Raw genomic sequence first — 26,524 nt, forward strand, 5'->3', positions numbered from 1 at the left:
ACCAAACGGAAGGACCGCAAACTGATAGTGTTGCGATCCTACCACAAACCGGAGATACTTCCTGTATGACTTGAGTATCGGGATATGAAAGTAAGCATCCTGCAAGTCGACAGACACCATCCAGTCTTCCTTGTTCAACGCCAAAAGTACCTGTGCTAGGGTCAGCATCTTGAATTTTTCCTGCTTGAGGAACCAATTCAAGATCCTCAGGTCCAGAATTGGTCTCAAACGACCATCCTTCTTGGGAATCAGGAAATACCTTGAGTAACATCCTCGACCCCTTTCCTGCTCTGGGACCAACTCCACCGCGCCCTTGGAAAGGAGGGCTTGTACCTCCTGTTCTAGCAACAGGAGGTGTTCTTCTGAACAATAAGAAGGGCGGGCGGGATGAGGGGCGGGAACTCCCGAAAGGGAAGGGTGTAGCCTTTTCCCACAATACTGAGAACCCAAGTGTCCGTTGTAACAGTCTTCCATTTGGTGAGAAAATGCTGTAATCTTCCCCCTACAGGAGAGGAGTGAGTGGGAAATGGTGGAAGCCTAAGGCTGCTTCCCCTGCTGCACCCCGCCAGAGGATGAGGAAGAGGCAGAGTGCTGCTGAGAGGCTCCTCTGGTGCGGACCCTACCTCTCCCCCTGAAAGATCTATAGGGATGGGAAGAGGCAGGTTGCTGATATCTTCCCCGAAAGGAAGAGGAGGAAGAGCCACGCCCAAATCCACGAAACCTCCTGAAAAATCTGGAAGAGGCCGTGGAAGAAGGAGCTTGGAGCCCTAACGACTTAGCCGTGGCCCTGCTTTCCTTAAAACGTTCCAAGGCCGAATCAGCCTTGGCTCCAAACAGTTTGTCCCCATCAAACGGGAGATCCAACAATGTGGACTGTACATCTGCAGAAAAGCCCGAGTTACGGAGCCAGGCCTGTCTCCTTGCCACCACAGTTGTGCCCATTGCTCTGGCTACCGAGTCGGTGGTATCCAGTCCCGTCTGGATAATCTGGGTCGCAGCAGCCTGGGCATTTGAGACAAGATCCAAAAGACCCTGGGGAAGCTCTGTAAACGATGAGGAAATGTCATCCATCAGAGCATGAATATACCTCCCCAGGATACAGGTTGCATTGGTGGCTTTTAACGCCAGACTGCAGGACGAAAAAATCTTCTTCGACTGCGCCTCTAGCTTCTTTGAATCTCTGTCCCCAGGCACCGTCGGGAAAGAACCAGGCGCTGACTTGGATGAACAGGAGGCCTGCACCACCAAGCTCTCCGGCGTAGGGTGCCTAGATAGAAACCCAGGGTCAGTCGGAGCCGCCCGATACCTCCTGGCCACGGCTCTGTGAACTGCTGGGGAAGATACCGGCCTCTTCCACACCTCTAACACCGGATCCAGCAGAGCGTCATTAAATGGCAACAGAGGCTCTGCCGCAGCTGAGGCCGGATGTAGCACCTCTGTTAAAAGGTTTTGTTTAGCCTCCACCACCGGCAAAGGCAGGTCCAAAAAACTAGCTGCCTTCCGTACCACTGCATGAAAGGAAGCAGCCTCCTCAGTATATTCCCCCGGGGACGAAAGATCCCACTCAGGGGAAGTGTCCAGCCCACTGGCCGACTCCAGTCCACGCAGCCCATCACCCGAGTCCTCTAGCTCTCCTTCCTCCAGGGCTCGTTGGTACTCCTGCTCTTCTAATACACGGAGAGCACGTCTCCTGGAATGAAGTCGCTGTTCAATACGCGGAGTCGACAATGCCTCCGCTGAAGTCGAAGATCGGCGCCGATCTTCAGAAGCCACCGACGCCGCGTCCGGCGCCACAGGTAACTTCGGCGCCGACAAAAGAGCAGCTGAAGCAGATGGACCCACCGGAGTCACAGGCCGAAATCCCGACGTCGACGGGATGGAAATCCCCGGGGCCAATCCTTCTGAAGCCACCGGAGCGGCCACCGGCGCCGACACTGGCGCCGAGCCCACGTTCCCAAAAGGGAGAAAGGGCATAAAGGGTGCTGGCCGAAGAGGCGCAGGATCACCCAAAGAAAAGGCCAAAGGCCCAGCCGGAGCACCCCCTGGAGCCATCTGTTGGAAGATGGCATACATCGCATTCAAGAATGCGGAACTATCGGCTCCAGGGGTGGGAAAAGCCGGATACTGAGGTGCCTGTCTCGGAGGCGACCCCGACGCCGGCCTCGACGTCTGCGCCGGAGAAAACACCTGAGGCTCCAATACCTCAATCACCGACGCCTGTCCAGGTGAAGTTGGAGACGCCGGAGAGGGCAACAGCGTCGAAGGATGCGCCGTAACCGTGGGACTGATCTCCCATGTCCTTCGGCGCCGATCCGAAGACCTGGAACGAGTCTCCTTTGAATGACGCCGAGATTCTCTACGGCGCCGGGAGTCTCGATGACGCCGATGTCTTGGAGAAGAAGACTTCTTGTGATGCTTCTCCTTCGATTTAGCCATAAACAGCTTCGCCTCACGTTCCTTGAGGGCCTTTGGATTCATGTGCTGGCATGAATCACAAGTCGAGACGTCGTGGTCGGAGCTCAAACACCAAAGGCAATCGGAATGAGGATCCGTCACCGACATCTTGCCACCACACTCACGACAAGGCTTAAATCCAGACTTTCTCTGCGACATTATTACCACAGCGAAAGACTACGCAGCAAAAATACACTGTAATCAAAAAAGTAACAGTTGCTCCCTCGAAGATAACCGTTTCGAATGCACGGAAAAAAGGGAACTGACGTCCGCACGTCGTCGAGGACCTCTTATTGCCTGTATGACGTCAGACGGCGTCGCGTGGGCTAGAGTGACGTCCTCGTCGACGTGCAGAGACTAGTAAGAAGATTTCCGTCGAATGCTGGCGCCATGAGAGTATTCATTAGGTGAGGAATCCACAGGTAGTTGTATCCATCAGAAGTTGGGGGTCTCAAAAGGGAGCTTTGTCAAAGAGGTGTAACTGGGAAAACTTTAGAAGGGGTGTGGTCTATGTAATTAAGGGTGTGGCCTAAAACAAGTGAATTAGAATGCTGTGCTTGTGCCTCGTGCATCCAGACACATGTAGGTATTTATGGTATTTTCGAAGCCAATGTTCACCTGAAGGCATCTTGGCACCAAGAATATCATGACTAAGGTGACTAATTCAAAGACCACTCACCTGTCTAACCATCCAAATAATTGCTATAATGAAGAAGAACATCAAGTTTGTAATGAGTTCTTAAATTTTAGCAAAAGGGATTCAAACCTAAGTGGAAGGGGAAGTGTGTTCCAGAGTCTGGATGGCATGACAGAAAACCTTGCCACTAAAACATCACCAACAAAAACAAACATCCAAAAGAAGACAGATCTCCTGGCTTTACCAATGCTTGCTAGTCCTAATTTCTATCATCCCCTTCGCGTCACTTTCCTGTGCACTGCCTCCTAAAAGTAATTTGATGAGATGTTACCTGGCTTGCAGGGCAATTAGGCAGTGTCCGAAGGGCTGGTTTGACAAGTCAGGGTGTGGGCTGGTTTTCTGACTGTTTGTGGGCCTGTTTTAGGCTCTGCTGGGACAATTTTTACTGTTGATTTCCCTGATATTACCACAAGCATTGCCTGCAGCAAACAAATCCATAGAGTCTTCCATGCCTTGCAAACCACCTATGCAGCATGTCTTACAAGCTCAAAACGCCCAGATTTGAACGGATGGGCCACCTTTTTAGCTATCTAATACACTAACAATGCCACTTTTATGTTGATACTTCGGCCCAGTCCAACTCTGGGTACCACTGATGTCAACCCACAGAAGGCGAAACACAGCATCAGATGAGGAATGAAAGCAAGAGAAGGGAAGTTCAGCTATCCACAGTGAGACAGTACCCTGCTCCAAGCTGGGAGAGGATATCTTTCCCTTCTAATAATAAGAGACCTGCCTCATACAAGTTAACATTTTCGGAGGGGAAATTGGGACTTTTTAAAAAATAATAATAAATTGGGAGAATGCATTTCCCTCATTTGACTTTTATTGAAGCTGAGGCAATTTCAAGCGGGAGACACCAAAAAAATAAAAATGTTGGCGTTAAAAAAAAATAAAAATAAAAAAATCGGGAGTCTCCCGCCTGAGGCACAAATGGCCACACTGCTGAGGCACCTTGGACCTTTATGGCCGAGAAGCACCCTAGGTCTGAAGCAGGGGATTGAGAAGATGAGACTGGACTTCTGCTTTGTCCCCATGCGGTGTACTGGTTTATGTCCCCGACACGAACACTTCCTTCCGCCTGTAGGAGGATTAAGGCAAAAGGTTCCACTGTTGTGCTGACCACAAGCTGGGTTTATCTGTAGGTCGCCAACATGCAGGAAGGGTTTGTCATGTCAGGAGCAAGAGGACCGATGCCACAGAGACAGACTTCCTGGTGCTCGACCACTGCCACGGGATAACTTGCAGATCCGTCATCCACCCCTCATTGCCTCCTAGCCCTCTGTCCCAAAACCTACTGGGTTTGCTTATCCCACTCCGACTCCTCCCAAACCCAATCTACTACTTTCATCTCCAAAATAACCCTGCCTAAGCTCTTCCTTCCTCTACCACATCTAGCTCACCCCAAATCTCAGTTTACTACCATGATATCCAAAACAACCCTACTAAATTCTCCCTAACTTATTTATCTCACCTTTGACTCATCCAAAACCCCTCCTGCGACTATGATCTCCTTAACCCTTTTCACAGACTCTTCCCTCCTCCTTCTCTCTACTCATCCCAAGCCTCATCCTATTATTATAAACTCCCAATTAACACTTCTAGATTCATCTGTCCTCTATCCTCTATCCCTCCATTACTCTAGTCAAATCAACTAGCAAACTCACATATCCTTCGCTCAAATTAACTCATGATAATACTAAAACTGTATTCATATATCACTATACTAATCCACCACTAATTCCTCTTGGGTTCCGGAATAGCGTGCTACTCGTCGAAAAGCACTTTGACGCCTTATCAGGGGTAGTAAGGGCTACATAACAACAATTACAATCCTCCCACGGAAACCAGCACAGCGCTGGGAGGTTACTGAGGTTCAGAGGTTGGCCTTAATTCACAAATACGATCAGTGGTGCTTATGTTCATAACATTGTATTTGCGTCATGTGGAGGATGGGGGAACCTGATAGTACAGGCTGGACGAAGGCCAGTGGTGTAACAAAACAGCACCCTGCCACCTCCCCCTCCCCCAAAAAGGAACATTTATTTATTTTATTTATTTAATGCGTTTTTATATAGCGCGGACTTTACCCGAAGGTGTCAGAGCGCTTCACAATAGCGAGGGAGGGCCCTTCGGACTCACTCAGGCCAGGTGCTGTGCAGGTGGGGCCCCTGGAGCTCGCCCCTCCTCCCCTTCCCCGCGGGGGCTGCGGGGGTCTTTGTTATGCCACTGACTAAGGCCACTTCCTGCCCGTAGGCCGTCGGGCTACGATCTGCGGCCTCTGTGTGTGGGTGGAACACGGCTCGATTGTCAGTCCGATGCTGCCCCCTACTGGTGGCCTGTGGACCGACGATGACCGGTTCACCTGCGCGGCCCTACCCAGTGTCCGGACTATCATTAACTAAATCACTTCCGTGGCTCAGCTGACCAGTCGCTGTTGGACCTTTCCTCCTGCGGGGCAAACCCCGAACAGGCTGGTCGATTCGCAGTCTCACTCCGCGCCTGTGGTGCAAACCTCTGCCTCACTCCTGGCTCATTTGTAAAAGGAAATAAAACAATATTATTTCACTCCATTTAGCTCAGCAACTCTGGGTTCCCGGGCTAGAAGCACTTTTCGCCGAGGTGTTGCGCAAAAAGCGACACATATTTGACACAGAACGGCGAAATACTGCCACACAGAGGCCAGTCAGATTATGGCACTGACTGACACTGGTACACAATGGCGCAAGCGTGCATCCGTCTGGAGGTGTCTGCGGGATGAGAAGCAGGGATGGAGGTCTGAGATCAGACTATGGGGGACTTCTTGGCGCAGTGCTGGAAATGGAAAATATATCATGGAATCCCACAAATTGGTGGTCAAGAGATATCAGCAGAAAGGGGTAGAATCGTGAGGGTCGGAGTCAAGAGGACTGGGGTCTGAAAGGAAACTTGCAACTTAAAAAAAATCGCTGCCCACAAAAATCCGAACAAGGACAAATGTTACAGTAAATTTGTTCTGCCTTATTTAATTGACCGAAAACAGGGTGCATTTTAAAATGTATCACAAGTTAAGACGCTTGCTGCATAGATCGCTGTATACCCAACAAGCTTCAAGGTATAATAAGAGTAAGAGAACTCTGGTGGTTACTGCACTTGCTGGAGAAATCTGTATACAGGCTTACCACAGGTATGACCTATCAAAACTAGCATAGAGGGTTAATGTGCCTCCTGCAAAGCACAATCTCTAAGGTGCAGGTCAAGGATGTGTTTCTATAGACAGCTCTGAAGGTTACTGCTTTTTCTGAAGAGATATGAGAGAAAGAGAGAGAGAAAGAGAGAGAATGAGAGAGAGAGAAAGAGAGAGAATTAATATAGGCCGGATCACCTATGTGGCTCAACAACAGCTGCCAGATCCTCTATGTCGGTGGATCTCCCACGCAGAGGCAGACCTCTCCCACCCACAAGTAGTTCCATGATCTGTTATGCCGTTCTGTTAGCGAGGACACCATCTCAGCGTGCTTACGATGGCCGGCCTAGCCAAGGGGAATGGAGGGTGAAGGTAGGTCTGGGCGTGGTCCACTCATGTCCGTGCATAATACCTCAGCTATGAGCATTCGGGCACGGGGGATAGTCGTGCCCGCAGGGAAGGGTAGGTACAGTGGACTGCCAAGGCTGTTCACGATGCTACCCCCTGCTACTACAGGGACTGTCTAAGTGTGATGGGAACAAGGTGTTTAAATAGCCTGTCATTTGAATTTCAGTACAGAGAAATATTCTCCGGAAACAAGCATCTAGGGTACTTCAGTTTGCCTCATTCTACCCAAAGAAGAATAAAAGTTTACAATACACAGAATAAAAAAAGCACACTGTTGATCTCGTCAAATGCGCACCCTTTATGCACAGATGGAAAACTTGCACGTGTACTGTATAAATTATGCCAGTTATTATAGTAAGCTTGAACAAAACGCAGTTAACTACAGGTTTGGAGTTTTTCATACAAGAAAAGACTCCCAGTCTATTCTTGGCTCTGAAATGGTTCAAATAGCGAGCAATGAAAAACGCCCCAATGGCAAAGAAAGATAAATAAAAAAGGACATGTAAAAACGGCTCCCGTTTAGTAATCTGGGGCGGCGGGATCGGTCTCTTTCCCAGGTTTGGGGCTGTTACGGGCAGCGGACAGCTTCAGATACCTGGGGATGCAGCCGCGTCTGAAGAGGCGAGTCCAACACACTCTCATCATGGCGAGGGTGGTGAGGTCGCCCTGAGGATCTTCGGGAGACCCTACCTTCGTTGATCAAGGGGAGAATATCCCTGACAAAATCTTTGACAAAGTAATGACAGACACCCTGGTCTTAGCAGGCGGCGGGTCACTGATCTATATTCAGCATTACTGCTTGCCTAGGGAGGAGGGACACATTTACTTGGAGACAGATGGTCGGGGAGTGGCCTCAGCCCCTAACAGACAATACAACAAGAGTTTCACCCAATGCATGCTTCAAGCTAGTCCAAAGACATTATTTACACGACACACACCACTCATAAGAAGGTGGCCATGACCATCCCTCACAGAACATTCACCTGCGGCAGAATTAGACAGGAGAGGGCAGTTTGCCGGCACATGGTCGGATAGGTCACAACATTGTAGATTTCTGGGATAAAGTGCTAATCGGCATGAATTCTGCAAAGGGCTTCACACCTCCTGAATGTGTCAAACAATGCTTGCTGGGGGTATTCCTCATTAGAAAGAATGATTAAGTGAAAACGAGACGGGCGCTGCGGTGTGCTGCCCTCGCCAAAGAGCGCATAACCATTCACTGGGCGAAACTTAATGTGCCAAGATTGAACTTTTGAGGCACGAATTAGGCAAATGGGCATCTGCAGATGGGCACCAGATGAAGGCACAAGAGAAGACGAGAAGATGACACAGGGCCTAGCAAAACGGTCGTCAATGCTGGTAAAACCGACAGACCCTCCCAATAGTCGACCGCCCTGAGAGGACGAAGTCTTAATCAGTTTCCACAGTATGTTGTTTTGTTAATATTCATGGCCTTGGGTCTGGGCAGTGTGTGGTGATGCAGAGGAGATTGCCAGATTTGTCTTGGTTTAGAGTTATGTTTACTACTGTGATGCGCCTCAAGCTCGTTACAATAAAAACTCCATAAAGATAATGTTAATAACTATATGAAAACGTGAGTTCAGTTTCACTCTCTGGAGAGGTTAAAAGATTATACATTTAAAAACATTGGTTTTGGACCGCGGAGCTCACAAGTTCAAATGTGCTGTCTTATTCCGCCACCTTGTGGCTAGATCTGGAACAGTCCCTGGAAATTCGCTAACGATCTACATTCAGCTCATCCGCCGTTGACACTGCCATAGATGGTATTGGTTATTCTTTAGCCCTTTTCTTATGGCTTCAAATACACATAATTATTTTCAGAACTGTTTCTATGACTTTTATCCCGGCCCAAGGCGCACTGAATGTACCCACTCCGGAGGGCCTTGCACAGGAGCACTGAATGCGTACACACCTGACGGCGTGCGCACTGAGGGGCATATTTGTACTCTGTTTGCGCCGGCTTTGAGTCTTTATTTTATTTTATTTTTTTAAACGCAAATCCGGCTCAAACTTAACACCATATTTATATTGTGGCGGTAGACATGTCTAGCGCCAAAATATTGGAGTTAATGTCATTTTTTGCCTGCGGAAAACTACATTGCGTCAATTAGATGCAAGGGAGGCCCGGGCAAAAAGTGACTCAAAGGCCCTAGCCTCTTCTTTATCCTCCCGTGCAAAAAACACGCACAGGAGGAGGAGGGCCTTAAATAATGGCACTAAGCTTGCTTAGCACCATTATTTAACGCCTGGGTATGGGCAAGCGTTGGGGACCTGTAGGCCTTTTTCCATGGTCCGAGACCATGGAAACACCCCACAGGTGCCTTTTCCTCCACCAGGGACACCCTCATCCACCCGCACCCAACACCTGGAGGACACCTAAGGATGGGGGGACCCCTCCCAGGTAAGTCCAGGTAAGTATTTTTACTTTTTTTTTTTTTAAAGTGCCATAGGGGGGCCTAACTTGGGCCCCCGACATGGCACTGTGCCCAATGGCCATGCCCAGGGGAGGACATAAGTCTCCTGGGCATGGCCATTGGGCTAGGGGGCATGACGCCTGTCTTTACTAAGACAGGAGTCATGTCCATGGGGGTTGTACGTCAAAAAAAGGATACTAGTCAGGTTTGTCTCTTTTTTGACTCTAACCTGTCTAGCGCCATTCTTTCCCGCACAACCTCCAGTTTTCCCTACACCTCCCCTACCCGGTTAGCGTCGTCTATTTTGACACTAACCGGGCCTTAGCGCCGGCTTGCGCCAATTCTTTAAATATGGCACCGGCTGGCGCCCTGGAATGGTGCTAGCCCGCACTATACTTTTTGACGCAAACCTGCGTTATCGCAGGTTTGCGTCAAAAAGTATAAATATGAGCCTGAATGCACAGACTTGCACAGGTGCACACTGAAAGCAGTTACGTAGCAATGCCAAATAAGAATTAGGGTGGTGAGGTGAGCTTCAAATTTTCCAATGGTAATAATGCCATATAATGTTAAAATACATTATACATGGGACACAGGAATTATGCGATTGTGCGGCCACAGCATTTTCCGTATAATTATAGATTTGACACATTTGTCACATAACCCATTGCCTGCTGCGTATTCTTCAGTTTTTATCAAAACAAATGTTTCTATCTCAAATAGTTCAAATGTTACTAAAAGGCGCAGCAACAGGTGTTGCTGCGTATTCGCAGGCTCTTTGCATAGCTTGACTGGTTACCTTTCTGTTGCTTATTGCTATATTTGGGTGTTAAACTGGTACTAAAGAGGTGCACCAAATGCCCGGGAAGTAGTAACCAGTGAAAAAACGACAATAACATGAAGTATTAAAATCACAGAATGTGGAGCATTACGTCGCATACTCTGCCTTTTAAGCAGCATAATTTACTCAACACTGACGGATAATTTGTCCCTTCCCTGGCGCATAATTCCAGTGGTCCCGACAATACAATTAGCAGGGCGCATCAAATGGGATTAAGGGGCAGTAGCAAGGCAGAGGAATGAGGATTGGTAGGGGTACTAAATGAGGGAAAACATAATATTTAGTAAACAAACTTAATTTTTGAAGGCTTTCCAAACAGTGTGTCTTTTCTCATTGTATGTAAAAAGTTCAGGGGAACTCTGACATACACCTTACCATACCTGGCAGAAAGCACTTGTACCCAACTATTTACCGAAAAATACAGTAATTTGGGGGTGGCGGGCAGGGGGGGTGGGGGGGGAGGTGTAACACCCCAAACATCCCCCTGAAGCTGCGCCCTGGCTGAATGAGGGCCTTGCGCAGGCGCACTGAATGCACATAGGCCTGACAGACTTGCGCAGGCACACTGAACGCAGCTGAACACACTCCCGATAGCCTTGGAGTGTATGCGGAAGGCACCACTGCTTGCCGAGGCCGCTCACCTCGTCCCAGTGCTGGGCTTCCACGTGCAGCTGCACCAGCGCTTTCGTGTCCCCGATCTTCATGTAGGTCTCCGCCGCGTACCCATGGTGCCCCAGCTTCTTAAAGTAATGGGCGCACTTGGACAGGGGCTCGCGCTCGGCCTTGTCCAGCTTCCGGGCCACATCAATCAGCCTGAACATGGAACAAAAGCAGAGAGAGAGGATTGTATTACTATTTATATAGTGCCTTCAATGCCCTGTGCCAGGCCTAAAGCTAATTTCTGGATGTTGGTTGGATTACATACATAGCGCTTCTTACTTCTGGCAAATTGCTAAGCGCCCCGATTTGCGTTGGTCGCCCATCGGAGTGGTGCATAGTGGAGAAGGATAAGTTACTTACCTGTAAATCCTAGTTCTCTTCCAGGGGTATCCTCATCAAAGTCATAAACAGTGAATATTCCCACCCTCGTGCGGGGACCCCGGAGCATACATAAAATACACACATGTATAAGTATGAAATATGCACGAAAAATATATATATATAGCATTTTTAGTAGACAATTTTCATACCAAACTCATGTATACGTATGTACAACAGCAATGCAGACTATTTTTATAAACAGGCTAAAATACTTTATTTCTATGGATTATTATTATTATTATTTTTTTTAAATAGTCCCTTTCAAAATTACAATAAGAGAAAAACTTTCCAAAGCCCCATAGCTGGGCCCAGGGAAAGAAGCAGTAGCAACATCAGTGAAAAAAGGGAAAAAATTACATTGAAAACAATGGAGCATTATTAGCCAATAGGCTGCATGCAGGTTAACACAGGAGAACCATAAAATTCTGGCACCGTGCCTTTAAGACCCTGAGCACCTCCAGTAGCCCACCATGCCTCAGGGGTGAAGGAGAGGTGACAGTTGGTTCACAGTTAGGTCAGTTCTTTTTTTATGTGACAACGTATCCAACAGATTAGAGAGATGGTCTGTCCTGCACTTCTAGGAGACTTGCGTCGTCCGGGGAGGTGGGTGGGTTGTTTATGACTTTGATGAGGATACCCCTGGAAGAGAACTAGGATTTATAGGTAAGTAACTTATCCTTCTCTTCCAGGGCATCCTCATCAATAGTCATAAACATTGAATAGATTAGCAAGACCATCCCCTATCTCTGCGGACTGTCCAATAGAAGTGCAGGAAAAGATATACACTATGCAAACAAATTTCTCAGAGACGCTTGCCCAACTTGAGCGTCCGCTCTGGCATCTGAGTCCAAACAGTAATGCCTAGTAAATGTATGTACAAACTTCCATGTAGCAGCCTTACAGATTTCAGAGATTGGAACATTATTAAGGAGGGCAGCAGTAGCCGCTTTTCCTCTTGTCGAATGAGCCTTAGGCCTAGCCAATAACTGTTTGTTAGCCAAATGATATGCAGGAACAATACATGAAACTATCCATCAAGATATTGTTCGTTTCGAGGCTGCATCGCCTGTTCTCATATGACCGTAATTTACAAATAGGTGGTGAGATCGTCTAATCAATTTGGTTTTATCCAAGTAAAATTTTAGCACTCTTTTCAAATCCAGAGAGTGTAAAGCTTTCTCCGCCGGAGTATCCGGATTGGGGAAAAAAGTTGGTAGTGAAATAGTCTGACTAATGTGAAAATCCGACACCACCTTCGGTAAGAATGATGGATGAGTTCGTAGAACCACTCTATTTTCATGGAAAACCGTGTATGGTTCCTTGGAGGACAAAGCCTGAATTTCACTGACCTTCCTCGCTGAAGTAATGGCTACGAGAAAAGCGGTCTTCCACGTAAGGCGTTGCAAAGCAGCTTTGTGGATAGGTTCGAAAGGAGGGCCCATGAGTCTAGATAATACTATGTTTAGTTCCCATGGAGAAGAGGGTTTTCGAATGGGTGGAAAAACCTTCTTCAAACCTTCTAAGAAATCCTTGACTACTGGTCTTGTGAAAAAGGATTCCTGAGAAGGTGACTTACGATAGGCTGTAATGGCAGATAAATGTACCTTAACTGATGACACTTGCAGACCCGATTTGCAAGATTGAGCAGGTAAGACAGTTTGACCTCCTCCTGAGCCAGTATAGGATTCTGACCTTGCTGACGACACCATATGTAGAACCTCTTCCACTTGAACACGTAAGAATGCCGCGTGGAAGGTCGTCTGGACTCCTTTAAGATGTTCATGCACTCCTGCGAGAGCCATAGATGCCCATACTGCAGGAATTCAGAAGCCATGCCGACAAGCTCAGAGAGGGAAGGTTGGGGTGAAGTATCCTGCCTCCCAGCCTGCAAAGGAGATTCAGTCTGCATGGCAGCCTCCTGTGCGGTTGTTCTGATAGGTTGAGGAGATCCGTGTGCCAGAACTGACGAGGCCATTGCGGGGCTATGAGAATCATTCTGGTGCTGGATCTGTAGAGTTTGTTTATCACAGCTGGTATGATGGGAATCGGTGGAAAGGCGTAGAGAAATATCCCTGACCAGTCGATCAACAGGGCATTCCCTCGAGACCCCGGAAGGTAGAACCTGGACGTGAAGTCTGGGCATTTCTTGTTTACCTCATCTGCGAAGAGATCTAACTGAGGCCGACCCCATTGAACGAAGATGTCTTAGACGACCTCGTTGTGAAGAACCCAATCGTGGGCGTCCTCGAGGGTTCTGCTTAGGAAGTCCGCCTCCACATTTTGCTGCCCTGGGAGGTGAATTGCTGTAAAAGACATTCCCCTCGCTAAGAGCCAATGCCAAATGGCCTGAGACTCCCGAGACAGGGGCAGGGATCTTGTTCCTCCTTGTTTGTTCAGATAATACATTGTCGTCGTATTGTCCGTTTGTACTAGGAGAGAGTTACCCTGAATCGATGGAGCAAAAGACTTGAGCCAGATGAACTGCTCTGAGCTCCAGCAGGTTGATGTGGTACGCTCTTTCTTTGTTGGACCACAGGCCCTGAGCTTGAAGGGAACCCAGATGAGCTCCCCAGCCCTGAAGCGACGCATCCGTTACCAGAGTGTCGGACAGGATCGGCTGATGAAAAGGAACTCCTACTGACAGGTGATGTCTGTGCATCCACCATCGTAACGATTGTCGTACTCCTATCGGAAGAAGCATTCTGTCATGCAAGTGGCCTGTGTGCTGGTTCCAGTTGTTCTCCAGAGCCTCTTGAAGAGGCCTCATATGCAATCTGGCTTTCGGGACAATGAAAATGCAAGAGGCCATGGAGCCCAACAGAGATGTCACCTGACGGGCCATATGCGTGGGGGAACTCAGAAGGTCTTGACACTTCCTCCTTATTGATAACAGTCGTTCCTCCGAAGGATACACTCTTTTGAGCTCTGTATTCAGTACTGCTCCCAGGTAGTGGAGGGTTTGTGTTGGGATGAGGGTGGACTTTTGGCAGGTGACTTGTAGACCTAGAGATCGGAAAACACTGAGCACAATGTCCAGATGGTTTTTCGCCTGCTCTGGAGAGGAGGCTTTCAGTAGCCAGTCGTCTAGGTATGGATAAATGAAGATTCTCTGCTTCCTTAAATGCACCGCTACCGTTGCTACACATTTGGAGAAAACGCGAGGGGCAGATTTTAGGCCGAAAGGAAGCACCTTGAACTGATAGTGTTGGGAGGCTATCAGAAATCGTAGGAATTTCTGATGTTTGGGAATGATCGGGATATGAAAATACGCATCTTGCAGATCTATGGAGCACATCCAGTCTCCTCGATACAGTTGCGGGAAAATCTGGTGGAGAGCCAGCATCCTGAACTTTTGTTTCTTTATGTACTTGTTCAGCAGCCTCAAGTCTAGAATCGGTCTGAAAACTCCTTCCCGACCCTTCTTTGCTACTAGAAAATAGCAGGAGTACACCCCTTTCCCTCTGTGTGCGACTGGAACCTTTTCTATAGTTTTTTGCTGTAACAGAGCATGAGCCTCTTTGCGTAATAAGCTCATGTGAGCCAGAGTGCATTTGGTTGGTGGCAAGTGAGGAGGAGGTTGCCAGAAAAGAAGAGTACCCATTCTCTACAATGTTCAGCACCCATTTGTCTTTTGTTATGCCACGCCACTCGTGAATGAACGCTGTGATACTTCCCCCAACCGGAGTGGTGCACGATATAAGGGAAGCGAATCCTCATTGTTTTGCAGGAGCTTTGGGGGTAGACTGCTGAGGTCTGCTTGACCCTCGGTCTCTTGTGGCTTTACGAGACTGGAAGAGTGGACGCTCTTGTTTCTGTTGTGGCCTCTGGGACCAATGAGGGGTTTGAACCCTCTGTTGGAACGGGCGCCTGTCGTAAGGCCTATATCTTCGCCTGAAGTCTTTCCTTCTCTCGAGGCCCACTGCCCTCATGGTGTCCAACTCCGCCTTCATACGCGCCATCTCCTCATCTGTGTGGGTTCCAAAAAGCAAGTTTCAGTTAAACGGAAGGTTTAGGATACGCTGCTGTGCTTCCTGCTTCAATCCTGTGAGTCTTAGCCAGGAAGACCTTCTCACACAAACCCCATGCGCGTAATCATGTGCTGCTAAGTCTGCACCATCTGCTGCCACACTGATGACCTGATTGGAGACCAGACTTCCCTCCTGAAAATCCTGCCTGTCCTCTCTAGGCAGCTTTTCTATAAACCTGCTCAGTGAGTCCCAGAGTGACCGATCGTATCTGCCTAGGAGTGCAGAGGCACTGGAGACCTTCATCATTGAAGCCGCCGTGCCACACATCTTCCTCCCCAGAGAGTCCAGGTGTCTACTCTCCTTGTCCGGTGGAACCGTGGAGGATGATGCCACTGAGTGCGTCTTCCTGGCTGCGGCCAATATGACGGAGTCTGGCGGTGGATCAGTCCTGAGAAACAAAGGATCTTGATCAGGTGCCTTGTATTTCTTTACGATCCTAGCAGGAGCTGATCGGAGGTTGGCTGGTGCTAAAAAAGTGTCCATGGTTGGTTGTACCAGCGATAACAATTTATTTGAAACCGCCCTGTGTTACAGGGTTTCAAAGATTACAGATGAGGAGGTTGAAGGCTCCGGGACCTCAATATTCAGCTTTTGTGCTCCCCTGAGAAGCACCTCGTCAAAAGTTGTGATGTCGTCCACCGGGGAAACTCTAGCTGGTGGAGAATCCGTTAGAGTCTGGGAGTACCCTCTTACTGAAGACCCCGACGATGTGGACCAAGAAGGAGACCTTCTGTGACGGCGTGATTTTGATCTGGATCTTCTCTGGGAGCGTGACCTGCTCCGAGATCTTGTTGCAGCGCGCCTAGGCCTAGTGGCAGACTGGCGAGACGCAGAACGAGCCCGTTCTGTCTGCGCTGTTGGCGATGGTGTCCTCGGGAGAGAAGCCGAAGGTGAGTACATTCTCGAGTATTGCGAGTCTGGAGAAGCAGTCGTTTTATTAAGATTCTCCAACCACCTTGGCGATAGATTGATGGGTGAGATGTGGCCAGACGATGCGACTCTCGACCGCCCAGACAAATCACTCCATATGGAGACCACTGGACTTGTTGGAGTGTTCTTATCAGCCGGCGGTAGCTGACGCTCTTCTCCTTGTGAGATAGGCAACACCTGTGTCGATGTCAAAAGATGCAACGACATTGAAGGGAGTACCACGGACTGCTCTGGTCTCGACGTTGAGCGCCTCGACGGTGACCGGTGGTCCCTTGACCGCGACCTGCTCGACGTCGTGTGCCTCGCCATCGAGTGATGGGCCGACGACGATGGATGTCTTTGCTCTCGCCGTTGAGGCGATCTCGACGTCGTCTTCCGTGCCGTCGAGGGATGCAAGGCCTTCGACGGCGAATGAGCACGGCGGTGCTGGCTTGACGTCGATCGGTGGGTTGCCGTCTACGGAGATCTGCCCTTATGATGGCTATGTACCTTCGACGTCGTATCCATTGACGGCGATCTGTGACAATGTGACGGTGGCAGCGATGATGTCGACGGGGAACAAACAGGCACCTTCCTACCAGCTGACGTCGATCTAGCCTGTCTCTCCTGAGAATGGCTTGTTGGCTGCCTGGGAAGCGAAGAGGACGATGTCTTCTGCCTCTCATGAAGACCATGAAGTCTGATCTTCTCCCTGTCCTTCAGAGTTCTTTTTGACATGTTCTTGCAGTGTCTGCAAGTGTCAGGGCAGTGACTCTGAGGCAAACACACAATACAGAGAGAGTGTGGATCAGACTGGGCCTTCTTCTTCCCACAGGAAGGGCACTTCACAAAAAGAGAAGGCATTTTCCAGTCAGGAAAAAATCCCCTTACTCAGACAAAGGTGTGAAATGTCGAGTGAAGGTAGAAAAAACGCTGTTTTTAAATATTTTCCTGAGAAAAACTCAGAAAAACTGAGAGCTCGATGCTCCAGGATCCTCTCAGAAGAAGCCGGAAAAAAGAACAGACCTAACTGTGAACCAACTGTCACCTCTCCTTCACCCCTGAGGCATGGTGGGATACTGGAGGTGCTCAGGGTCTTAAAGGCACGGTGCCAGAATTGTATGGTTCTCCTGTGTTAACCTGCATGCAGCCTATTGGCTAATAATGCTCCATTGTTTTCAATGTAGTTTTTTCTCTTTTTTCACTGATGTTGCTACTGCTTCTTTCCCTGGGCCCAGCTATGGGGCTTTGGAAAGTGTTTCTCTTATTGTAATTTTGAAAGGGACTGTTTATAAAAAATAAAATATTTTTTTTTTTAAAAACTCTATGGGAAATAAAGCATTTTAGCCTGTTTATAAAAATAGTATGCATTGCTGTTGTACACACGAGTTTGGTATGAAAATTGCCTACTAAAAATGCTATATATATATATTTTATTTTTTCGTGCATATTTCATACTTATACATGTGTATTTTATGTATGCTCTGGGGTCCCCGCACGAGGGCGGGAATATTCAATGTTTATGACTATTGAGGAGGAGGATCCCCTGGAACAGAACCAACAGTAGAAGATTTTTTTTTAGTTTTGCATATGTTTCTAATTTTTATTACACGTGTGCAGCAGTAGGGAGGGCACTTACTACGAGTGTGGCACATGTATGTATTTTTAAGATTTCATTATAACTTCAGGCATTTGGTGATGGGATGATTGTGAACTTTGGTATGGAAGGATGATGCAGGGTGGCATCTGTTTTGTGACGACAGGCAGTGTCCCTACCGTGGCTTAAGAATACCTATACATTGCACATGCACATCTTAGGGTCGTGCGAAGCTGAATGCCCAAAGGCTCGCCCCGTCATGGGGTTTCACAACCAGTGTCCTCAGAATGCACTGAAATAAAACGTTTTTTTCTAAGGGACAAATAATAGGCCCAGCGCATCAGAAGAAATTTTGTGGCTGCAGCCCAAGGCCAAAGGAAGCAACCACCCATTTTATTTCAGTAAACCACGCTCCTTCTCCAGATTTGAAGCCCCCAAGGGACCTCAGGGCCCAGGAAGGGACTTCAGAAGTCTCAGGAGTTTAAGTATGGGAGTACTGAACGCCCCCCCAAAAAGTCCCTGCATCCTGTTGTCCTATCCGTGGTGGAAGGAACCTCCCGTGAGCCCAGATGTCACACCTTTCCTTTATAATGGTGATAACTAGCAACTACTCTCAGCAGATCTGCAAATGTGGTTTACGTCATGCTGGTTGTAATGTGCAGAATGTTACAAGCAAAGGGGTTTAACCAGAACCACAGCCCAGTCTCATTAAAAAGGCCCCAAGAGAACGTACCACCTTATTTTCCCTGTAAAGTGATCACAACACAGAATATGAAAAGTAGAAGAAATGATTTATCCAGTGAGTTAGGCTGTACTAAGGCAATAACGTGGCATCTGACCTTTGAACTGTATCATTAAACAGGGGATGAATGTTTATTAGCACGCTTGATTTAAATAACATGGTTTAATAGGCCACATTTATTTTTACTGTCACTGCCTTTCATAAAGTTTAACCACACAAATACGTAATTGCTTTTTCACTACGAGAGGCATCTAATTGACGTTCATCGCTGGCGCACATACATATGATGGCCTGCAACGCCTCCCTCTCGCATGCACCGCGTTTCTTGGAACTTCGACAGTGTGGTCACCTCTCTCTCCAAGGGCATTTCCGAACCAGCGAAATCCGTCCCTCGGTTCCTCAATGTCTCTGAAAACATTACCATGTTTGCCCTTTAAAGACATTTACCGGGCAGTTACCAAGGTTCGTAATGAGAACGGAAACTCACTCCTTAAGTAATTTCCTCACATTACCGCCTAACCCCCTCCCCCACAAACCTGTACTCATGCAGGCAACTATCTCATTTTTGTACCGACAAAAATGATGGACGATCAAGCCTCCATCTCATTCTTTTACATGAGCTTTCCTTTAAAGCTCAAGTCGCCTGTCAAGCCATCAGTCTTCCGCAGGCCTTTTTTCCAGGGGAAAAACAATGATGATGCATCTCACTCTAAACTCCTGGAAGCAAGTCTGTGCCACATTTGGATTTTTCCACATAATAACAATACTTAGTCCCACAAACTGTTAGCATCCTGCCTCAGGTCTCAGATTTGGAAGGCCGTTCCCGGAAACAAACGTGCCTCTTTCATGCGCTTCCCAGGAACTCCCCCAAAAGCCGTGCGCTTGAAGCGTCACCAGACTCCCACAGTCGGTCTCTAGTTAACCAAGGCCTCCCTCGTCTACAGTCCGCACGTCTCTGAACCAGTGGTCCAAGGGTCCTCTCCCTCCTGCCGGCCCCCTCGTGTTTCATCGTCACAGGTGTGTGAAGCGCTCTGAAGACTTCTGGCGCTACACGAATGTGTGTGATAAAAAGCTCGGACCGAGAGTGGATGTAACTGTCTGGTACAGTGTACACCCGTCATCTTTGTGGTGCCTGCGCTTCTGCACCCGGTGCCGCATTACTGCTGCTTTCTCACAACCCGCGGGTCTGGTGAGGGATTTACTGCTTCGGGCACACGGCCTCTTTGCACCAGAGGGAGGTAGAACCGCTTCTGTCACACACTCTGCACCAGGAAGACGCAGTACTGCTCTTATTACACAAAGCTGGCACCAGTGGAGTAGCAAGGTCGTCATGACCTGGCGCAAGAAAGACAAATGCCCCCGCCCCGGGCTACTGGATGGTAGTAAAATACAGGTGTAATTTGGGTTCAAGCCCCTGTACCTGTTCCACCATTGAAAGCTACGTCCATGTTAAGATTGGGCCCATATACTAGTAGATGTCACCTTGAAGGTTCAAAATATTCAAGAAATAAAATGAAATTCAAATGGACAGACTGCTTCTCTTGGCCACAAGATTTCGTCAGCATATCTTTTGTTACAAAATATAGCGGAAGTTGCTTCCTAAATTTATGGCCAATGATCTATTTTAATTATAATTAGATTTAGCTGGAGGAGCAGCAGCCATTCGTCTCCAGCACTCACTCCCACACGACCTGGCAATTTTCTTCCTTGGTGCCTGAGGGCTCACACTGGTCTATGGCTGAGCCTCTTTCTAATCTGATGACTGACGCTTAGGCGTACACTTATAAAGCAGCAAATCACCTGCAAGCAGACGCCCACCCTCAGGCACAGCCTGTGAAACTGCTGCTGCGCCTCTGTGCCCCGCCCACCACAACACTCATCCCGGAAGAGTAAAACACGTCCGGACCTCAGGCTGGCCTTAAATAACTTATGGCTCGAGGGCAGGGTGGTTCTCTAAAAAAAAAACCTTACTTCCGGTAGGCCTCCGGACGTCACCTGAGGCCCGGGACCAGAGGCTCCGATTATGCTATCTCCTTCTTTACTGCCCAAAACACAGCAGCCAATTAGTTAACAGTTAAGTGAAAAACTACATATCCCATGATGCTAAGACATGTATCACATGCCCCAATCAAGAACCATGACCTCAGTCCATAAATACCATGGTACCCAACGTCACTTCCTCTTTCTTTGATGCTCCGCAGCAGATAAGTGCCTTTATTTCCTCTTTTATCTAAACTGTTATATTCGATATGTTTATAACCTGTTTTTGCCTCTAATGATCAGCGATGCAATTACGCTCGCTTATTTATGAACTTTTAGAGTTTGTATTTTAATCGGCTTTCTGCCGACTTTTATTGGCCTTCTTGGTGGAGTGGGAGCGTAGTGCGCGCGTAGTCCTTTCTTTATTTTTACGCCCTCGTTCGCACGTCGCATTACGAGCCGAACCTTTCATTTTTTCTTTGAAAGGGAGATCAGCTTGTGGCTGTAACGCGCTCGAGGGAAAGCCCGGTATCCCTGTTACTAATTTGGTGCTCCCTGAAGCCCATCGTGTGAAAAAACGATTGGGTTGTAAAATTAAGAGAGGCTTTGCCTAGAGTGTCATCCAGGCTGCTCCCTCCACACTTTATTAGGCATAGTTGTATACATTAATATATAATTATTTTTTCACTAGCCTGGCAGGGTTTTTTTACACTCCCCCTTGTGTGGATTAACGGTTGACCTTCCACTATGGCTCACTGGAGTGAACAAGAAGCAGGGTACTACCCTGAAGATATTGGTAATCAACTTAATAGTTAATTTAGTGGAAGCCCTTGATACTAGGGTACAGCAGTCAGTTAATGACGCCCTGGTGAGAGCCTTAGGACTCTTTTCAGGGCAACCTTTCGATTACGCCTGTTCCCAGGGCTGGCTGCATGGGCAACAACCTCCTCCTGAGGGAACGAAGACTAAATCCAAGTCTAAAACAAAAAATGTAGAAGGAAATGAGGCTCCTTCTGGAGATTTACATGCTGATGCATTTAAAAAATTGCACAAAAAGCGAGCTGCCGAACATAATTATAGTTCTAAAGGCTATTCCCCCTCTTCCTCAGACAAGGATTCTTCTTCCATAGACTCTGACGACTCGGAGGATCAAGGTCTGAGTAAAAAAGCAAAGAAACAGTCTCCTCCTCTGCAAGTTCTGGATTTCGATCCAAACAAGATTGTGCATCCGAGATCTTCCTCTTGGGTTCCTTCATCTGAAGTTGCACAGTATGTTCACGCCAATCTCAGGAAAAGTTTTGACAAGGAGGTAGGCTCTCACCTCAGAGCGGAATGTCCTAGACCAGATTTGTAAGACAAAGTAACAGACACTCCTGATATTGACCCCACTATGGTCACTTTCATGAGAAAATTTGCTGAAGACCCTAAGAAGGGTTTGGACAGGTCTTGGCGCTTATGCCAAGATAAGCTTTTGGATCTTTCGGGCCATTTAACTAAAATCTTAAATATGGCTTATTTGGCCAAGGAGTCCAATACTCCTATAGATAATAATGTTCTGATTGGATGGGGTCAATGTGCCATTTGTCTTTTGGGCATTACTAACTGCGCTATTTCTTCTGAACGCAGAAGATCTGTCCTTATGCGCACTGACCCCAAGTAAGCAGATTTATCATCCTCTGAAGCTGGTCCATCGGCTGATGGACTCCTTTTTGGTCCCACTTTCATTAAAGAACTGGCAAAATTTTGTTCCACCTTCTCTTCCCTGGACAAGGCACAAATGTCCCTTAAGAAAGTCTTCCAACGAGGCCTTTTTGTCAGGGCCGGTCATTTTGGAGGACGGATGCCCGGCCGTGGTACCTTCTCAGGTCCTCAGAACTACTACCCCAGAGGATATGGAGACCAGACAGACACCAACTTCTACCCCACTCGCTACAGAGGAGGTTGCGCCAGGTTCCGCAGAGGACCCCGTAGAGGTCAGCTGGGAGCAATTCAAGAAGCTGGTTACTCAGGTGAGCATTATCCCTCATTCTCAGGTGATTCTGGGAGGCAGAGTGGGATTGTTTCTAGAAAATTGGAAAAAGATTTCTGGAGATCCTTGGATTCTTCAGACAGTGTTGGGGTTCCATCTGGAGTTCATTGGCTCTCCGGCACAACTTATTACTCCGATTCCTATGACTTTTTCCACACAGAGCAGACTTTTATAGATGCAGAGGTTCAAGCCTTGCTAGACAAAGGAGCAGTACGTTTTTCAGCCCTCCATCCTTCAGGATTTCTCAGCCCCATCTTTGTGGTAGACAAAAAAGGTCGGGGTCATCCATTAGTATTAAATCTAAGAGATTTCAATTATTGGATCTTGTACAGACATTTCAAAAGGAAAGGGATTCACATGTAAGGGATATTATTTTGGAAGGAGACTGGATGGTCCGTCTGGACCTAAAGGATGCTTACCTCTCGATTCCGGTGTTTCCCCCACACAGGGGATTTCTTCAGTTCCTGTGGAAGGGTCAATGTCTGGAATTCACTGCTATCCCTTTCGGCCTGTCGTCAGCCCCTTGGTGCTTCCTGAAACTGTTGAAACCAGTGATGGAATGGTTGAGGTCCAAGGGAGTTTGTTTGATCATTTACCTGGATGATATTTTATTGATGGCCCAGGACCCTCAATCGCTTCTCACTCATTTAGACTGGACTATCAATCTGCTCCAAGACTTGGGTTTCCTTATCAATGTTCAGAAGTCATTATTGATTCTGACACAAGTGATAGAGTTTCTGGGATTCAAGATAGATTCGGTCCATGCTCAGTTAATTTATCCCCCGCAAAAGATTTGCAATATCAAGAGGGAGCTGAGAGCAGCTTTAATCAGTCCAACTATTTCTCTAAGGAATATTGCCAGAATAGTGGGTCTTTTGGCCTCTTCTATTCAGGCAACCTTTCCAGCCCCACTTCACTACCGTGCCTTACAGAGACTCAAGATCAGACATCTGCAACAGGGCCTGAATTATTCAGAACTAATTCCTTTAACTCCGGAGGTCAAATCGGAGATCCTTTGGTGGCTCCAGCACATGGAAGCATGGAACGGCAGAGCGATTTTCGGTTCTCACCCAGAAGTGGTGATCGAATCCGACGCCAGCCGCTGGGGTTGGGGAGCCCGTTGTGGTCCCCTTGTCACTGGGGGTCGTTGGTCAAAAGAGGAACAGACTCTTCACATCAATTGTCTGGAACTCCTGGCAGGATCTTTTGCGATAAAGAGTCTTTCCCCTCAGAAGACAGACTGTTGCATACTACTCAGGATGGACAACATTTCAGCATTGAGGTATGTCAACAAGTTAGGGGGAACGAAGTCCAGAATATTGGCGGAGATTGCCAAGGACTTCTGGCACTATTGCCTCAAGCATCGTCTGATTGTTCTAGCAGAATATCTCCCAGGAGATCAGAATACGGTAGCAGACTGGAATTCAAGGTTTCTGAAGGACTCCAACGATTGGAAACTGAATCCAGTGATCTTTCTTCAGATACTCAGAGAGTGGGGACCTTGCGAGGTGGATCTGTTTGCATCTCGCCTCAACTCTCAGTTAGTAAAATTCTTCAGCTGGCGTCCGGATCCTCTTGCTCTGGCGACGGATGCTTTCCTTCAGGACTGGTCTCTCTTTCGGGGTTATGCCTTCCCACCATTTCTGATGATTGCCAGGGTGCTGTCTCAGGTGCAGAGACAGAAAGTAGACATTGTCTTGGTGACTCCTTTTTGGAGAGCTCAACCTTGGTTTCCAGTTGCCCTGCAATTAGCTTGTGCTCGACCGCTTCTCATTCCTCCTCATCAGGCTCTTCTCCTGAGCCCGGAAGGGCATCAACATCCACTGATCCTATCAGGGGAACTGACTTTGATGGCCTAGCTGGTTTCCGGGAGAGATGGAATTCCCCAGGTCTTTCGACAGGCTGCAGAGTTCATCAAACAGGCTTGGGCATCAGTCACGTACAAACGATATTCATCAGCATGGCGCAGATGGCATAGTTAGTGTGATGGAAGGGGTGTTAATCCTGTGGAGTCGGACGTTGAACTTATTGTAAATTTCTTAGCTGAATTGGCAGGTTCAGGTCTGGCGTATTAAACTGTTAATAATTTCAGATCAGCTATTTCGGCTCGTCATGTTCATATTGGTGGTAAACCGATAGGTGAACATCCTCTGGTCTGAAAATTGTTAAGGGGTATTTGTTTTTCTAATCATCCTCAAACCAGGTACTCTGTATTATGGGATGTGTCCATTGTCTTCAATTTTTTAGACGCGTGGCCCTCTTATAAATATTTGTCTCGTAATTAACTCTCAGCTAAACTGACTATGTTATTATGTTTAATTACCTGTAAGAGAGTTTCAGATGTCAAAGCTTTAGACTTGTCTGGTAGGGTGTATTCCCCTGAAGGTGTTACCTTCAACATTACCAGAAGAACAAAAACTAATTGCAGGTCAGTAACTTATCCTCTGTATCCGGATAATTCAAAACTATGTGTGGTTCAATGTTTGAAGGATTACGGAGTAGCTACTGATGAATACAGGCAATTTGCTAATGGTCAATTATTAATTTCCTTACAAAAACCTTTTAAACCCGTATCTTCAGCCACTCTTTCAAGATGGGTGAAATGGTTAATGAAGGAAGCAGGTATAGATACCAGTCAATTTGGTGCTCACTCTGTCAGAGGAGCTATGGCTTCAAAATCTTACATCTTAGGATCTCGTTTAGAGGACATTATGAAAGCAGCTGACTGGTGTTCGGAATCTACGTTTCGTAAATTTTATTATAAACCTGTTGCTTCGGTAGTAATTGAACAGCTTTAAACGAGCATAATCGGAGCCTCCGGTCCTGAAATAGAATAAAAAGATGTTCTAGCTTTCGCATCAAGAATTTTCAATTCTACTAAGGACACGTAGGCAGGGATTATCCCTCCCTGTGATATTTGGTTGTGTCATGTATGAATAATATATTTATGATTTTTTTTTTATATGTTACTTTTATTTACCCTCCCGTTTATTAATATATTAACCAAGTCAATGGATTACAGTATAGATTGACTGGTGTGAGATATTACCTTTTATTATTTTATGTTTATAGGGTCTGAGCAGAAGACTACCTGAGTACGTTTTTTCGTTGGTCGTTTGATGAGGGCATCTTGATACGACTCTGTTCCTTTGGAAGTTTGTTGGTTTCCAGTTAATGCTGAAGTTCCTTCATGTATTCCACGCCGGTTGGAAGGTCTTGGAATCAGCGTCATCATAAGAAGTTTCTTCTGAAGTTTTAAGGATTATCTGATTTGTCAAAGAAAGAGGAAGTGACGTTGGGGACCATGGTATTTATGGACTGAGGTCATGGCTGTTGATTGGGGCATGGGATACATGTATTAGCATCATGGAATATGTAGTTTTTCACTTTACTGTTACCTGATTGGCTGCTGTGTTTTGGGCAATAAGAAGGAGATAGCGTAATCCTCGCCTCCGTGTCCTTAATAGAACTGAAAATTCTTGATGCGAAAGCTAGAAAAAAAATTATTTCGTCACTGCGCAGGTTGTACTGCTGCTGTCATGTGAGGCTTTTCATCCTTGCACATGGGGTGCAGCTGTTAATGCAAGACATCTGTGAAGGTGATGGAGGTAATGCTTTCCATAAGCCTGGGGCACAGACAGAGGGCTGTGAACAGGGCTTAGATACCTTACTTCTACGTGCAAGTAAATAGACATTCCCTATAGGAAGCTATTTCAATCACACACCTAACATTGCTGCGCCAGACCCTGCTCCCATGACAACACAGAAGCCAATTCCTTGGCCACTTTGTCTAAACCAATAACCGGTACCTGCCCTTGGATGGGGACTGGTCACCACGTGGAGTCTTGCAGTCTTTCGCTACAAAGAGCTTCGCTCCCGATCTCAGATTGCCTTGGGGTGCATCAAGGCGCAGTCACCGCAGGCCTTGGAGTTGTTGTCTAACACCAGGCACCACGGGCAAACCACAAGAGGGTCAGTCAAAGGCATCTCTTCCGCACATGGTTTGAACCCTGTATATGCAGGAGGTGACAATTTCCCTGACACATTTTTGTTTAAAGAGACTGTGAGTAGCTCCGAATTCGCTTCTGTTGGTGCGGAAAAAAAGAAATGATGTCTGCACCAATGGGTGGTGTCTATACAGGGCCCCGGATGCCACTGTTGGTGCGGAGCCTTGTGGCACCCCCTTTCGGCACGCAG

At 47.4% G+C, this 26,524-nt stretch overlaps 1 protein-coding gene across 1 annotated transcript in view; it reads right to left on the bottom strand.

Moving 5' to 3' along the window:
• IFT122 (intraflagellar transport 122) overlaps nucleotides 1-26,524 on the bottom strand; it is a 251,801-nt gene that overhangs the window by 92,443 nt on the left and 132,834 nt on the right. The window contains exon 19 of the mRNA XM_069206316.1: nucleotides 10,643-10,814. Coding sequence (XP_069062417.1) covers nucleotides 10,643-10,814 — 172 coding nt within the window. The remainder of the gene's footprint in view (nucleotides 1-10,642; nucleotides 10,815-26,524) is intronic.

This window comes from Pleurodeles waltl, chromosome 9, assembly GCF_031143425.1.
Source record: "Pleurodeles waltl isolate 20211129_DDA chromosome 9, aPleWal1.hap1.20221129, whole genome shotgun sequence".
Lineage (NCBI taxonomy): Eukaryota > Metazoa > Chordata > Amphibia > Caudata > Salamandridae > Pleurodeles > Pleurodeles waltl.